Source organism: Dicentrarchus labrax, unplaced genomic scaffold (assembly GCF_905237075.1).
Source record: "Dicentrarchus labrax unplaced genomic scaffold, dlabrax2021, whole genome shotgun sequence".
Classification (NCBI taxonomy): Eukaryota; Metazoa; Chordata; class Actinopteri; family Moronidae; genus Dicentrarchus; species Dicentrarchus labrax.
The window spans coordinates 6,185,101-6,201,537 of record NW_026136705.1 but is presented as its reverse complement, the minus strand read 5'-3'; the positions used below and the strand labels follow the sequence as shown (position 1 = coordinate 6,201,537).

At 40.8% G+C, this 16,437-nt stretch overlaps 2 protein-coding genes and 2 non-coding genes across 6 annotated transcripts; all 4 read right to left on the bottom strand.

Annotated features, from left to right (window-relative positions):
- Positions 1-239: 239 nt before the first annotated feature.
- LOC127364198 (heat shock cognate 70 kDa protein) lies at positions 240-4,781 on the bottom strand. The gene is made up of 9 exons (XM_051401566.1): positions 4,623-4,781; positions 3,239-3,448; positions 2,663-2,868; positions 2,421-2,573; positions 1,754-2,309; positions 1,462-1,664; positions 1,069-1,267; positions 760-992; positions 240-683 (listed from the first exon to the last, which is right to left on the bottom strand). Exons 2-9 carry the CDS (start codon positions 3,441-3,443, stop codon positions 483-485), a joined length of 1,956 nt encoding a protein of 651 aa, XP_051257526.1. The 5' UTR covers positions 3,444-3,448; positions 4,623-4,781; the 3' UTR covers positions 240-482.
- On the bottom strand, positions 1,331-1,424 carry LOC127364762 (small nucleolar RNA SNORD14). Its single transcript, XR_007885070.1, has one exon. It is a non-coding gene; the product is annotated as a small nucleolar RNA SNORD14 (small nucleolar RNA).
- Positions 2,940-3,032, bottom strand: LOC127364763 (small nucleolar RNA SNORD14). Its single transcript, XR_007885071.1, has one exon. It is a non-coding gene; the product is annotated as a small nucleolar RNA SNORD14 (small nucleolar RNA).
- A 699-nt stretch (positions 4,782-5,480) lies between the features above and the next one.
- On the bottom strand, positions 5,481-13,233 carry LOC127364211 (cytotoxic and regulatory T-cell molecule). Of its 3 annotated transcripts, none has more exons than XM_051401586.1 (11): positions 13,140-13,233; positions 11,816-11,956; positions 11,522-11,683; positions 10,986-11,105; positions 9,503-9,658; positions 8,764-9,045; positions 7,881-7,958; positions 7,634-7,699; positions 7,322-7,471; positions 6,943-7,044; positions 5,481-5,873 (listed from the first exon to the last, which is right to left on the bottom strand). In XM_051401586.1, the coding sequence occupies exons 1-11, from the start codon at positions 13,180-13,182 to the stop codon at positions 5,698-5,700; spliced, it is 1,476 nt and encodes a 491-aa protein (XP_051257546.1). In that variant the 5' UTR covers positions 13,183-13,233; the 3' UTR covers positions 5,481-5,697. The 3 variants fall into 3 exon arrangements, with proteins under 3 accessions (XP_051257546.1, XP_051257547.1, XP_051257548.1); XM_051401587.1 differs by having other exon boundaries at positions 8,764-9,042; positions 13,140-13,232; XM_051401588.1 differs by having other exon boundaries at positions 6,943-7,029; positions 13,140-13,231.
- Positions 13,234-16,437: the final 3,204 nt, after the last annotated feature.

Here is a 16,437-nt window from a genome sequence, read left to right as displayed (position 1 = left end):
AAGCTGCAGTTAATTTACATCCGTCTATTACTTACTACAAGCAGTGGTGTCTGGACACAATGGCTTCACTGACTGCAAATGAAAAATCCCATTCATTATACCTGCATTGCATGACTCCATCTTTGCAGTCCAAAAAGTGTCAACATTCAAACCTCAACTAAAAGCCAAGTCGAACCAAGCAGTAGTGCAGCTGCTATAGCAACTTGCTTTTTATCCAGTTTCACACAAGAGTGACAGTGTGGGTTAGAAGATTGTTTTTATTGTCAAGGCAGTGACATCTCATACAAAACACTAACACACATGAACTCACAGCTCAGCTGTGCCAAATACAAGTTGTTCCCAGTTGTCGCATACAATGCAATAAATGTGATCCCTGAACCCGGTTTTATTTTATATTGCACTCTTTAGCTTGTTGTAACTTGTGCTATAAGAGGGTTACTTTCTTAGAAAACATCTCAGTAGCAGCCGAAGTGATGGAATGTTTAATCGACCTCCTCAATGGTTGGGCCAGAGGATCCACCACCACCAGGAGCTGCACCGCCGGCTCCAGGGAAGCCACCAGGCATGCCCTCTGGCATACCACCAGGCATGCCACCGGCACTCTGGTACAGCTTAGTGATGATGGGGTTGCACACCTTCTCCAGCTCCTTCTGTTGATGTTCATACTCATCCCTCTCAGCAGTCTGCAAGACAAAATACATTTTAGTATTCAAGAACATTTATGACATGTGAAATGTTTGTTTTTGTCATGAGAATTACCTGGTTCTTGTCAAGCCAGCTGATGACCTCGTTGCACTTGTCCAGAATCTTCTGCTTGTCGTCGTCACTGATCTTACCGGCAAGCTTTTCATCCTCCACAGTGGACTTCATGTTGAAAGCATATGACTCCAGGCCATTCTTAGCAGATACCTTGTCACGCTGGACATCGTCTTCAGCCTTGTACTTCTCAGCTTCCTGAACCATGCGTTCAATGTCCTCCTTACTGAGACGACCTGGAGGCAAATGGCGGAGTCAGAAACTGTGGCACACTACATTTGAGACTCTGCTTGAAGTCTGCTCAAAACTCACCCTTGTCATTGGTGATTGTGATCTTGTTCTCCTTGCCAGTGCTCTTGTCGACAGCAGAGACATTCATGATGCCGTTGGCATCAATATCAAATGTCACTTCGATCTGGGGAACACCACGAGGAGCAGGAGGGATGCCCGTGAGCTCAAACTTTCCCAGGAGGTTGTTGTCCCTGGTCATAGCACGTTCACCCTCATAAACCTGTTGGAAGTAAGCAGGGTCAGATACTTTCGACATTGTGTCTACAGTTCAGCGGAGTTTATTTCGCTCAGACATCCAAGGAAGGATTTGGGCCATCTTTGGTCTTGCGACCTCTGGTGGAAACTACGAATGGCAGGAATAAACGTCATCACTGCGAAACTGACCAACATGGACAATATTATATTGAGGTTTACCTGGATAAGCACACCAGGCTGGTTGTCGGAGTAGGTGGTGAAGGTCTGGGTCTGCTTTGTAGGAATGGTGGTGTTACGTTTGATCAGCACAGTCATGACACCTCCAGCGGTCTCAATACCCAGGGACAGAGGGGTGACATCCAGAAGCAGCAGGTCCTGCACATTCTCTGACTTGTCCCCAGAAAGGATGGCTGCCTGGACAGCTGTAAATAAGGGTGACTAGTTAGATCTTGAAAGAGACAGACCAGTTGTAATCGGGTAGATATGTTTGGTTAATAAGCTAGACACTCACCAGCTCCATAGGCCACAGCTTCATCTGGATTGATGCTCTTGTTGAGCTCCTTTCCATTGAAGAAATCCTGGAGCAGTTTCTGGATCTTGGGGATACGAGTGGAGCCACCGACCAGCACAATGTCATGAATCTGCCCTTTGTCCATCTTGGCGTCACGGAGCGACTTCTCCACGGGGTCCAAGGTGCCACGGAACAGGTCAGCATTGAGCTCCTCAAAGCGAGCCCTGGTGATTGAGGTGTAGAAGTCAACTCCCTCGTACAGGGAGTCGATTTCAATGCTGGCCTGGGTGCTGGAAGACAGGGTGCGCTTCGCCCTCTCACAAGCGGTGCGCAGACGACGGACGGCCCTCTTGTTGTCGCTGATGTCCTTCTTGTACTTGCGCTTGAACTCTGCGATGAAGTGGTTGACCATGCGGTTGTCGAAATCTTCCCCACCAAGATGGGTGTCTCCAGCCGTAGACTTGACCTCAAAGATACCATCCTCGATGGTCAAGATGGACACGTCAAAGGTGCCACCACCAAGATCAAAGATGAGCACGTTCCTTTCAGACCCAACCTAAAAGTCAATAGGGGTTTTGGTTTAAGGCTACTTAATTATGATACCTCAATTTTGTTACGTACACTGGATACCATGAAGGTATAAACATAATTGCTCCGTTTTATTTACCTTCTTGTCCAACCCATATGCGATGGCAGCTGCAGTTGGCTCATTGATGATACGCAGAACATTGAGGCCAGAGATTGTGCCGGCGTCCTTAGTGGCCTGGCGCTGAGAGTCGTTGAAGTAGGCGGGTACGGTAATTACAGCATTGTTGACAGTCTAAAGGAAATAAGTCAAATTATCACAATGTGTTGTATGTAAAGTGTGCTTTGTCAAGAATTATGCAAAAAACAAAAGCCAAAACATACTTTTCCGAGGTAGGCTTCAGCAATCTCCTTCATCTTGGTCAGCACCATGGACGAGACCTCCTCTGGGTAGAAGGACTTTGACTCACCCTTGTACTCAACTTGAACCTTGGGGCGGGTGTTGTCATTGATGACATTAAATGGCCAGTGCTTCATATCTGACTGCACAACCGCATCGTCAAACCTGCGACCAATCAGTCGTTTGGCATCTGAAAAAGACAGTTGTGTTTTATTAAATCACAAGAAATATGCTCCATTGTGGGCTTGCATATGTTTAAAATCACTCAGACATCCAAGGAAGGATTTGGGCCATCTTTGGTCTCGCGACCTCTGGTGGAAACTACGAATGGCAGGAAAAGCATCATCACAGTGAACAAGTGCTTTAATAGGTCACATGGGACCATTTGAGATTTCAGTGTTATGTCATTCTTGCCTCGAGTTTATAGGCAGGTTGGGTTGCACTTAGGTGCTTAACTATTATGATTACAAGTCACTCGATTACCATGCTGCCAATTTTCAGCAGGTATGTGTGGCAAGGACGACAAAACCACATCCCATTGTTCAACACTGAAGTCTTACCGAAGACTGTGTTGGTGGGGTTCATGGCAACCTGATTCTTGGCTGCATCCCCGATCAGCCTCTCACTGTCTGTGAAGGCCACGTAGCTGGGCGTGGTCCTGTTGCCCTGGTCATTGGCAATGATTTCAACTTTGCCATGCTGGAACACACCAACACAGGAGTAGGTGGTCCCAAGATCGATACCAACTGCTGGTCCCTTCGACATTTTTCCTGAAGAAAAAAAAAACAAATGTTTGTTTAATCTCATGAATACAGCATGACTTCCAGGATTCAGTTTAGAAACAGCCAACACTTTTAGCCTGTGACTGACATACAAATACCAGTTAGAATACATGCATTTCAGGAAGGCAGCCCAAGAAATTTGTGGCAGGAGAATCTTGGTTTAGAAATGTGAACAAACTTAATTCAATTCACTCAAGGATACAAACAATTCTTCTGCACTTTAAAAGCAGTTTTAGTCAAGGGTATTACACTTACATAAAACTAGGTGTGAAGTTTTAAGCAACCACACTTAAACTATGTAACAAACAAACCAATACAAGTTAGTCCATTCATTTGGTCATATTTGACACATGCCATTGGAGGCATTGGTGCCGTTAGGACTGATGTCTGCACGAGTATGTACCAATAACCACCACCCCCGATATTAAATAAATATTGAACTTCTAAAATTACAAACTAAACTGAATTGAAAACCACAGCTAAAAATTAAATTCCACACGTAAGTGCTTTAATGTGTAAAAACATTAGGCCAAACCACGCTGCGAAAGATTAAGCAACGCCAGAGCACGGCGCCAGTACTGGTCATGTGACAGACGTCAAGTTCCGTACAGACGCCAGCGTTAAGACCGGAAACGAGATTAAGACTGAAAGTTGTACTGTGTACCTTTATCTTCTATATGAAAGCAACAATCAATGAAAAATTACCCCGGAAATGTTTTAACCATAAAATACTTTAAAATGTTGAAAATTATAATACTCTTCACAGTTAAATTAAGGCACGTGTCGATAATGCTTTTGTTCTGAAAATAACCGGAAATTCCGGCCGTCTTGAAACTGGCTGTTCGAGAACATTCTCGAACATCTGAGAATCCCCACCCCCACCCTCCCCCCTCCCCCTCCTGCTCCTGCTAAGGCGCTAACGTTAGCCAGTGCTCGTGAGTACAGCCCGGTTACACGCATTGAATTATACTCCTAGTTTACATGTCGCACCAGTTCATGGAATCTCAATTCAATATCTTAAAGTTCACTTCGTATGTCGGCCTATGGCGACGGTTAGCAAAATGCTAGCGTTAACGTCCCTCACGCCATTGAAACAAGCCACGAAAATATAAGCACTTTGGCTTAAATACATACATATCTGACTCGTCCCAGAGTGACTTACCGAATTGTTGAACCGAGGATGACTTTAGGTGTTGGTTGGAATGGACAGCGGCGAGGGTGACTTGTCCTTGCCGGTATGAGAAGGGAAAGGAGGATGGCCAGTTATCGGAACCTTATATATTACCGGCAAAGCAGCCAATCAGACGTCGAGTCTCGAAGTCTTTCCTCAACGGGCCACCAATGACGCATAGTATATTTGATGACGTTAATAGTCGTCCAGCCTACTTCCTGGTTTATGATCCGTGTTTCATAATCACTGTGAGTGACCGCATGGCTCAAGACGGTAGCTTTTCTGGAGCTACAAGGTGTAGTTAGTTAGAACCTTCCATCCGACGTTTTATATTTATATATAGAAGTGTTTATGCGTTTTATTAGTCAATAAAATGAATCGATTTCATTGATAAATTCCATTTAGGGAATTACCGGGGACGTCTAAGTAGAGCCCAGGCGTGGTTGGACGAGGGCTAGCTGATCTAGCTACCATTGTTTATGGAAAATTGAAAGAAACACTGAACCGGATTTTTGTCCCTTAATGATTTCGTTTTATATTACCTAACATAAAAACCAAACAATAGGGGCAGCCTCTGTTCCCAGTCTTTAAGTGATTGCTGTTTCTGTTAAACTGCTCTACTTGCTGCCTTATGGTCTGTAGTGTTAGCTACCTGTTATAGGAGACATCTGGAGAGTATATTACACTGATTCTTGTGACTGATATTTTTATGAAGATGTTTCCTTAAGTTGTCATGTGATACAATGATGTCACTGAATGGAAAAAGTCACAAGAGATAGAGATAATATCTGAAAACATGATTCATATTTGCCCTAAACATACTCATCCATGTTCAAACAAAGTATGCTATTATGTTCTAGCAAAATATAATTTATTGGTACATGTAAAAAAATATATATATACACAGTATTTGTACAGTACTACAGTTACAAGCATTGTGTTACCATATTGTTTTCTTTGTAAACATACACTCTTTTTGTTACAAGTACAGTAAAAAAGCTAAAAAGCTTACGATAACAGTGCACATGATATTGCTGACATTATAAATTCTATATTTTACAGATTGCTATAGCTCTGTCTCCTTTATGTCACATTTAGCAAAAGTTGTTTCCGGGGTTTGACGTTGAGAAGTCTGCTCTTCATTTGCACTCTCTGTCGCTGCCATCGCTGCTGTGTTTACCACTGAGGTTATCACTGGTGGTTCTTCAACAACGTACTGTGTGAATGCCGTGTTGAAGATCCCTGTGAGAGTGAAAGCAGTTTTACAATCAGTGATTCATTGAAGGAACACGTTACTTCTTTACACACCCGCACTGTTTCTGTGGAAAGACAAGTGACTCACCAGCGACTGTTTTGTCATGCTGATATTGAACATTTTATGTTAAATATGTTTGTTAAAGTTCAGTTTCTGGAACTGAATTAAGTAGACCAGCCTTGAAATTAAATGCAGTGGCTTTAAGCTGATTGTGATAATTCAGCACATATCAAGTCAAATGTAATTACAGTTACAAAAATAGCCTATTTTTTCTCACAGGCATTTCAATATGCTTGGCATGGTGTGTCAACTAATGGGACATTGGTCCTCGATGAGCCATTCATAAAACAATGAGAATATACAAATATTACGGGTGTAAGAAAATATCAAAACACTTGATTAGCGCAATATTTTGTTTTGTGATATTGTATATTGATTTTTGTGTTTAAACTCCCAACTGCCAGATAGCAGTGCTGTGAACGTAAGGAGGGCTATATGATGTTGGATGTTACAGGGACTGTGATACTGTGTCATTTTTACTCAGATTTGGGGATGTATTCTTTATACTATTACTATTGTTTTTTAAACATCGCAATATATTGAATCATAACCCCTGTATCGTGATACGTATCATATTACAGATTCTTGCCAATACAAAGCTCTAACAAAGATATGTACAAAAATACAGCTACACATTGATGTGCACATACAGAAACAGCACAGGGTTAACTAGAATTTTATATAAAGTTTTTGATATATATGTATTTTTTTTCCTCACACATAAATCTGGGCAACATTATTCAAGTGGAAAGCCTGTGCCTTTTCCCCCAAGGCTGCCAACAGTGAAGCCATGTTTTACTAATAATCCCATTAAATCTCAACCCCATTGTGCAACATTTTCAGCAAATGAGCCATGTTTTAATTCACAAAGCGTGTCATGGAAGCAGTAGGAACTTCTTCAGTTGGATTACAGTATCTGCTGGCACAAACGTCTTTCAGTACATTTCCGTGTTCCTTCTGCTCACAAGCCATAAGAGTGCTGAATCATCTGCCTACCTCTTCGCCTTTGTCCTTGGGAGTTCTTGTCTTCCTGGCTTGATTTTGATTTACTGCTCTCTTCAGATGGATCAGAGTCTTCATTCTCTGTAACAATAAAAACTGTAATATGTTTTTTTTAAATACATTTAAAAAAGAAAATAGCTTTGTGGTGCAACTACACAAACCCAGTAATAAGGAAGTCTACATATTTTACTGATCATTGCAGCAGTTTCTAGTGGGAAGATATGGACACACATAAAGCAAAGGCCAGAGTAAAACCAGCACAAAGGATCTGCTCTATAAATGTATGACCCTGACTACAGTTCAAATTAATAGCTGCTTCAGTGTGATGTTGTTAGTCTGAGGAGCAGATAATAGGAATATATGGTCTGCTTACCTCTCTTCCAGGCGATGTGCGCTCTCCTCAGCTTGATGGCAAAGAAAGTGACCACCACCAGAAGGCCGCAGATCAGGCATGTCACCAGGAAGACCAGTAAAGATGAACCTCCTCCACTTCCTGTCCGCATCTTCGGGTCATCAAAGCTCCCTGGGAATGGACAGCATGTTGTTAGTTACTTCAGCAAATCTTGAATCACTTTTTAAAGCCTATTACATGTTTTACTATGTGGACAAAACAAGGCAGGTATCTTATTATCATTTTCATACCAGAGGAATTTTAGTCTCAACCATGCAGACACTGGTACTGTACCTGTTCTGTTTCCCTCCGTACTGTTATAGGATGTGATCTCTGTAGTTGCAGAGACAGATGTCCAGCCTTTAAGGAATTATGGAGAAGGAAGATGTAATAATTAGCACAGGTTTAAATAAGCTGATTCAGCCCACTCAATCCTGTTCCGAAATGGAACAGCTCAATTGTGGTTGTTAAGAATTACCACTAGATGGCATCAGAATAGTTTTGCACATAATATTACAACACAGTACACTGGATGTCATACCTGTTGAGCTTGTTGCATTGCTGATGGTGACATTCCTGCTGCTGGTTGAGTCTAATAATACAGAGGTTGTTGAATTATCTACAGAAAATGAAGATAAAAAAGCCTCATTAGAAAATAGAAGTTAGAAAAGGTCAATTCTATTGCATGAAGACAAGAAGATGAACATTATTTACAAAGTTGTTCTGTGTAACTTTTAATCTCAGAACGGATTTATCTCAGACAAATTGTCCTATTGTCTTTAAAGTTAAAAACTTCCTGGGTTCACATATGTTCTTCAAGCTGGGATCTCAAACATTTGACAATGCTCTGTACATCTCGGAAAAGTTTATCACCTACACCAAGTGTTACAGTTCCAGCCCCGGTCTTGAGCGTACACTTACTGAGTTTCATACTATAGTGTGAGACTTCCGTCACAGGAAACAGATCTTGTGGTATCACAACTACAGTGAAAGCTAAGCGACTGATCTAAAAGCATTGTGATCGCTGAGAACAGTTTCCATCCTAGGGGCTGATAGTTTGTGTAATGTGTTAAACATTTATTATACAAAGCAATAAATAAGGCGTGTAGCAAAGGGTAAACACATTTACGGTTAATATATCCACACCATTATTTAAGGTGTAGAGTCAGTTTCCTCTTTTAGATACTGTGCATCTAAATAAATTCATGTAGATATATTGTACGTAATGTTTTTTATGAATATTGAGCCTTTGAGGCATGCCATCATTTACTATTTGAACTGATATGACATTATTATAATGAATTAAAATAACTTTAATTTTCTTCTGTGTCTTTTGTGTCCCATATATCATCTCTGCACATCATCTGATGTGGACTTAAAAGTGCGATGGAAATCATTTCAGGGGAAAAAAGGGTTTCACTTACCACTGGTGGCGAGACGTGCGTCTGGGGTTGTAACAGTGTTCAGAGGAAATCCAGTGGGTGCCGTAACCGTCTTTGGCTTGTTGGAGGAAAACAGCTGATTGGAGGGAACAGCTGAGAACTTTATAGAGCTCTCTGAGGAATGCCCGTTCACATCTGTGGTTGCGAGGTACACTGTTGTTTTCCCAGGTCTGAACCAGCTGGTGGTTGTTCTCGGCCCCTCTGTTGAGCCTGAAGGTCGAGCTGTAGGTGAACTGGTCGTGGTAGTGCGGAGGGACTTTGCTGCTGTGCCAGAGAGGGGGTTTTCTTATTATTAATAGGCAGAAACGGCATTGAAAATTAAAGTGAAAATTCTTGCTGACATTTGAACAATCTGCAAATCACACATCTGTTTTTTCAATTAGAATACAGGAAACCAGACTATTTACAACATTCAAAAAGAGGAAATTACATGGGGCTGTTTGGTGGTTGGTCAAGTTTCAAAGTCTGGTGCTGTGGACAGTGTCATGGAGCAATTCATGAGAAAAAACCTTCCCAGTGCTTTCCCTGTTCTGTGACGACACAACTACAATTTCACTGTTCCTCAAATATCACCATCTATGCAGAAGTACGTTATGGTAAACAAGTTCTGGTTAATACAAGGGCTATTTTTACTTCGAATACGGGCTTTTCTAAAGAAATAGTTACTAAAAATGGAGCTGCAAGACAGTGAGAGATCATTATTTTAATGAATTGTACTCACATTCTTGTCCAATTTTGACAAAGTTCATCAGAGGTTGTGAGTGCAGAGCTGGGTGGCGAACTAGGCATTTCACAGTGACTCTGCTCTCCACTGATTGGACACGTAAAATAGCCATTGACACATATTTTTTATCTTCATGTAGGACTTGGTAATGAGCTGTGGAATGGGATAGATTGGCATTAGGATCAGTTTATAGACAGGTGCTTGCCAGCCTGACATTGTCAGACTGATCCACAATGCAGATTTGTCTGATTCCCAGGCTACCAGCTTGCATCAAAGAACAATCACAATATGATATATTTAGGACCCCTTGAAAATTAGATGCTGCATCTCAAGTTACTATCCTTTCAATACATTCAATGATATTCAAATTCGATATGACATTGCTCATAGCTTTGATCAAAATTAATCAAAAAGGAATTTCAAAGGTCATGGATGGCATCGAGGCTTGAAATAACATCTGCCAAACCAAAACCCCACCAAACGTGGGTTAAGATTACTGTAACTGTGGAAGGTATCGTCATAAAACATGAGCCCACTCTGTGGTTGTTCTAATCTAGTCTAGTCTAGTCTAGTCTTTTGTACACTTACAAAAGTGCAGTTGTGACGACCACTACAAAGTGCTGGGTGTTCAAAAACAAATGTACAAGCATATCCGCTATTTTATGTGCACAAAACTATTGGATACAATGCCACATTAATCAGAAGATTGTTTCATCTCAAAACAGCAGTGCTGTATGACAAAAATATCTCATCAAAAAGAGAGCCGAGTGCATCTTTAAGTTAGAACATTATGGCCCTGGAGGATCAGAATAGCCGTGTGCAAGTTGCAGCACAAACAAGCAGCAAAAGACCCAGCTTAATATCTCCTTTCCACTAAAGCAAATCTGGTGCTAGGCTAGTGCTAGTTCCGGATTTGCTTTTCCCCAGGCTAGAGAGCCACCATAGAACCACGTCATTACATCACTATATATGTTTCATATGTTAGCTAGCTATTGGTCAACTAACAATGCCCAAGCAAGCACAATACTAATTTCTCACATCACTGTCACTGACCCCAAAAGCAACATTAAGGTTACAAACAATGTTCATTTGATGTTACAAATGAAACACTAATGTGAGAAATGAGTAGCTCTGCTTGCTTAGGTAATATCACCGTTACGTTTGTAACATCTATGTTCCAAACAGCTACAGCTGGCTGGCCACAAGTCGACCCTCAGCTCTTGTTGTAAGTTAAGTTATTGGTTTTAGCAAAGTGTTGGTGCCGCACTGGAACCAGTTTTCCAGGCAAAGAGTTGTTTCTTTGGCTGTTGAAACACAACCAACTGGTTCCAGGTTAGGCACTGGCTCCAAACCATGCCGCCTTGGTGGAAAAGGAGTATTTGTGAGTCTAATCTATGTTATGTTAGCCTCAATGGATCACTTTGGTACACTTCTTCATTAAAGTGTAGCTTTTTCGCAACTTTAGTTATTGCCAACTTACCAAGAATTTCAGGCCCATGATTGAATTTCCAGAAGATCAGGGGAGGATAGCTGTTCCCCTCGGCAGAGCATTTTATGTCAAATCTTCCGTCATGTTTTGTTCTTGTTATTTTGGGATGACCTTTAAAATAATCAGCACAGCAAACGTTATTATACTATCGTGAAATTCTCATTTAACTAATAATACAATAGACCTTTTTCACAGCAGCCATTTTGACACGAAATACAAACACAGATGTTACCATTGATATCAATTAAAGTTCCCTTCTATTTATTCATGTAGTAGAGCCTTTCCAGTATGTCAACATGCACAATAGCAGCACCCGGGCTCTGTTTGACCTGAATAGAACAGAATCTTAACTAGTATCATTGGTAACACTTATGATTACCCTTGATTATTTCACATCAAAATGGCTGCTGTGAAAAAGGTCAATGGTCATGGCAAGTCATGGTTATAGCTCTAGTAGTACAGTTACTAAATCACTGTCATGTCTGGTCTTTGTCTTTTGACCCAGTCAACTGCAGTATTATACCCACCTAACACCGTCACCTCCACTATCTTCTCTGTTATGTGATCGCCGTACTGAGAGCATGTGTAGTTGCCGCCATCTTTAAAGGTGACATCGGAGATACGGACGTTGAATTCCGACTGAGACAGTTTGTTGATGCTGTAGCGCTTGTCCCTTACACCTGGGGACACTAGGAGCGTAAAAGAGCGTAAAAAGGTCTGAGAGATGCAATGCAATTTTAGCCCAAATATCAGACAGACATCTGTTTTGCTGCTTATTGCATTTATTGGTGTGACTGAAGAGTAAGATATGTCATCTTCACCTTTACTGTGCTTGAAGAACATAATATATCCTTCAGGATTCTTCCAGTCCACATTGGTCTGGTCAGCATCGGTGATTGGACATTTTAAATCAACTGTCTGACCTTTCTTCACAGTCAGACGCTGCCACACCGCCAGCGAAACTGCAATTACATAAATAGGAACATGAATTTCTTTGACAATTCACACTAAGAGCACACTGAGAGCACAACAACATTTCATGACATGACCTTTTATGAGCAGTTTATGTATGTTTCCCTCCCTCGCACACAGAGGTGTCCAAAGTTGAAACCCTGTTTCTCACAGTTTGACTCATCTGTGCCACTGTCCTGGGACTGTGTGTGTGTGTGTGTGTGTGTGTGTGTGTGTGTGTGTGTGTGTGTGTGGCGCGTATACACACGCAGAGGTGGTGTGACAGGTAGAAAAAACTGTTCTTCACTCTACTGCAGCTAAAGAAGAAGCCCCCCCCCCCGATGTGAAAGGAAGTAATGTGGTCAGTCCTTTCATGGTGAAAGAGAAAGTAATGGGCGGTGTAAGAGAAAATCTCAATATGCTGTGGGTTTTTCACGGGGGCTTTGGGTGCTTTTTCTTTCCTACGGGGTGAGAATGACGAGCTGTTTGGAAAACACAACTCACACCAGCGTTGGGGGCAGTGGGCTTAAAGGACCCGAGGTCATCAAGACTTTTTGATGAAAGGTGTTATGTGGAAGATATTACCGATATTGAACTGTACTTTGGAACAAATGCATGAAAAACACAGAAAACAACTCTGACAGCTCTAGATTTTAGGCATTTGGATTATTAAGGCCTGATTTATAAAGAACACTTCAAGGAAATTCACAGGAAATATAATATGCTGGTACACCTCACACAAAAGTAAGTAAGTAAACAGACAGATATATGCAGCATATTTATATGTAAACATACACACATACATATTGTACTAGAGTGGCAGAATTCAATGAGTAAAATAATAATAAATACACAATAACATATAATAAAATGAAATAAAATTGGATGAGAATCCAGATGAGGTTGCAATTTATCATAGCTACTGATGACTACATCATTAGCTTTTCATATAAAATATCTCAAAAAGCATGAGCTCAGACAGCAGTGCTCACTGGAGACAAATGCAATCATTTGATTCATGAGAAGCATCAGAGTTTGTAATTTCCCCCAATAAAACATCAGATTTTGAAACGCCACACATTGCCATTGAAAGACTTGTCGTCCAGTCATTTTTAATCAGATACAGTTTATCGTCTCCTTTCTGCATTTACTTTTTACAACAAAGTCAAGGAGTATTGAAAGTAAAGAACTCACCCTGTATGAGTAAGACGAAGACGCTGAGCCGTAGCAGTTCCATATCTGTCACTCACGGGCAATAACACTTCTACTGTGCTGCGTTTCCTCTTCACTTCATGTATTTGTACTGCGCTGAGGGACCTTCCATGACATCACTGCCCTGTGGTTTCCACAGACTTTTTGATTCAAGGGATTCTCATGTGATACCTACAGAAAAAGCACAAGGTTAATAGTTCAGGATTAGCTCCCATTTCTGAAACTGAAAGCTACCCAACATTAATTTTATGAAAAAGATTAAATGCTTAATATTCAGTATCTTTATTTAACTATTTTTACAACAAAAATTATAGGTAGATTGTATGTCATAACTAAATGGAGGAGAGACATTGTTGTTATGCTCTGCTGAGTCACATCAGACATATAGTAAACATAAAGATAGATTTCAGGGTGCTTGTTTTTGATAAATAATATATAATGCTTCAACACAGAGATCCTAAAGGTCTTAATTAAATGAACTTCAGGTTGGGGGTCTTTTATTCACACCACCAAGCCACAATGTTGTTTTTCACAAGTCTATGGTTTCCTGAGGAGAGGTGTAGCAAAATGTCACCTGTGTCAGCTGGAAAGTTTTGTGAAAGCAGAGAGGTGTGAAGTGACAAATGGAAAGTAAATTTATTCATACAATACAAATAAAATATAACTCATGTTCAGTATAATTAAGCCATGCTAGCGGTGTCACTCTGGGGATGAGAGAGAGAGAGAGAGACAGAGACAAAAGTGCACAGCAACAACAGTAGCAACAACTACACTAATAGTAGTGACTGATGTTGATGATGTTGATGATGATGATGAACATGCAGAAGATGATGACGACAACAACAACGATGGGGGACAATGAGCAGTGATTATAGTAATAAAAGTAACTGTAGTAATAATAATAATAATAGTAATAATAATGATAACAATAATATCAGTAATATTAGCAATGGCAGTCAAGCAGGACCATGGCAGGAGGCTCCACCTGGATCCATGAGAACCTTTGAGACGAGAAAGCACAAAAACTCCGGGGAAGAAGTGAAGTTAGTAATATGCATTAATGGAACATGAATATGTGCAGAAAGAGAGAGGAAGAGAGGAGCTCAGTGCATCATGGGAAATCCCCCGATAGCCTAGGCCTATAGCAGCGTAACTAAGGGATGGTTCAAGACTCACCTGATCCAGCCCTAACTATAAGCTCTATCAAAGAGGAATGTCTTAAGCCTACTCTTAAATGTGGTGAGGGTGTCTGCCTCCCGAACCACAACTGGAAGCTGGTTCCACAGGAGAGGAGCTTGGTAACTGAAGGCTCTGGCTCCTGTTCTACTTTTAGAGACTATAGGAACCGCTCTTTAAGATATGAAGGGGCCTGACCATGAAGAGCTTTGTAGGTGAGAAGGAGGATTTTAAATTCTATTCTGAATTTTACAGGCAGCCAGTGCAGAGAAGCTAATACAGGAGAGATATGATCTCTTTTTCTAGTTCCTGTCAGTACTCATAATGTTCAGACCTGGAGGTCTGCTTTATGTGGGAATTAAAGGACATGTCCTGATCAAAGATAACTCCAAGATTCCTGACAGTGGTGCTGGAACATGCTTCTTGGAAGCTCTTTCCCCAACACTTGAACGGGTTTAAACAAATCATTACTGACCTACAAACTTTAGACGTTTGCCTATATTCTTCCTCGTCTGTGACGTTTTACATTTTCAGTTGGACTAAACAGGAAATAACAGCATATTCTGTAATTTCTTATCTTTGATCTCCCTGTACAAGGGTAACATTTAACATTCATGGAAGTAAACCTAAACAAATGTTTGGTTTGTCAGAGGGGCTTTTTAGGTATTTATTTGGATAGTGACAGGAAACCAGGGGGAGAGAGAGAGAGAGAGAGAGAGGACATCATGCAACAAAGGGCCCCAGGTTGGAAAGGAACCCTGGCTGCTGTGGTAAGGACTCTCAGTATATGGGGCACACGCTGTACCAGGTGAGCAGTAACAGTTAAATTTGATATAATCTCATAGAAGAGTCTTTTTAAACAAGTATCGCAGTCAATTAAAAGTAGAAGTAAAGTGTTTGGTATGGTCTAGGACAGGCAACCTCTCCAGGGGCTCCCTGTGGTTTTGATAAAATATTATATTTATTATTGTTGTAGGCCTTATGTTATTCTAACATTATCCAATTGTAAAAATGTGCAGCCCTAAAATTCTTGAAAATGTAGCTTACTATACTATTCTTAACATCCTGCGCCAATCTGTTTTGCTAAACCTGAACAGCAGTGGCTGCTAGACTTGAGTCCTAGTTTACAGATTATTTGTCTCATGTACTACTGTCAGGTTATAGTGAAAGTTTCAGCAAACATGACCAAAGGTTATTTTTTATAAAGGTTACCTACTGCAGTTTAAATCTGCCAATCTACATTATAGACAGATATACAACAATCATATCTTATCAGATAGGAATCTTTGTTTGTAATAGAGGAAAAGGACTGCAACATGTTATGTAATGATGCTAATGCAGCAGCACTGTGCGTCTGCAGTTTGACCTGTGAAGAAGGATTCAGGTTGTGACTGAGACTCATTAGAAGGGCATACAGAACACAGTAATCTATGACTGACAGTGTCTATAAAAGCTCTTGTAGTTTAAATATAAAATTGAAATGAACTGAAATGAATAGTATTATTACATGATATGTGATACAATAACAATATACAACAATATAATATTCAGACAAAATATTGCTGCATATTGCTATATCGATAAGGAAACAGTATATTGGTTATAATTTGTCCAGTAATGATGCCAATACAGTATATTGTACTTTAGTATTTAGGCTGTGTCACTGTTAAACATACAGTGGATGTACATGAATGTACATTGGAAGCAGCAACTGTCCGGGATTTAGCCAATCATAGGCGACAGCTCAAAGCCAACAGGAAGACTGAATCCAGAATGTGCTGGAAGCTCACTGCTGTTCTGCAAGCTGATTGGCTTACGCACCATTGGGAAGCTTTTACAGTAGCAAAGCGGCCGGCATCCTCTGCCTGCAATCATCTGGTAGAGGAGACCAGAGACAGACTGCAGCTGCCCTAGGCCACAGCATCATCAAGGTAAGAATCTCTCTCTCTCAATAGGATTATGCATAGTTAGCCCAGTTAGCCCTTGTATGTGTAAATGCTTCTTACTGCCAAATAACACTGACAGCACATTTTATGTACTATTGGGTGTCTGTGGAACTAAATAGTGTGGTTGTAGTGACATTATAAATGCTTTTCTTCCTTTC

Coding starts and splice junctions, on each gene's coding strand:
- LOC127364198 (XM_051401566.1), bottom strand. CDS start 3,443: ATGTCGAAGGGACCAGCAGTTGGTATCGATCTTGGGACCACCTACTCC. Junction 1,665..1,753: donor AGCTGTGGCCTATGGAGCTG/GTGAGTGTCTAG, acceptor CCTTATTTACAG/CTGTCCAGGCAGCCATCCTT. Junction 993..1,068: donor CACAATCACCAATGACAAGG/GTGAGTTTTGAG, acceptor ATTTGCCTCCAG/GTCGTCTCAGTAAGGAGGAC.
- LOC127364211 (XM_051401586.1), bottom strand. CDS start 13,182: ATGGAACTGCTACGGCTCAGCGTCTTCGTCTTACTCATACAGG. Junction 11,684..11,815: donor GTTCTTCAAGCACAGTAAAG/GTGAAGATGACA, acceptor TTACGCTCCTAG/TGTCCCCAGGTGTAAGGGAC. Junction 11,106..11,521: donor AGTGGAGGTGACGGTGTTAG/GTGGGTATAATA, acceptor ATTATTTTAAAG/GTCATCCCAAAATAACAAGA.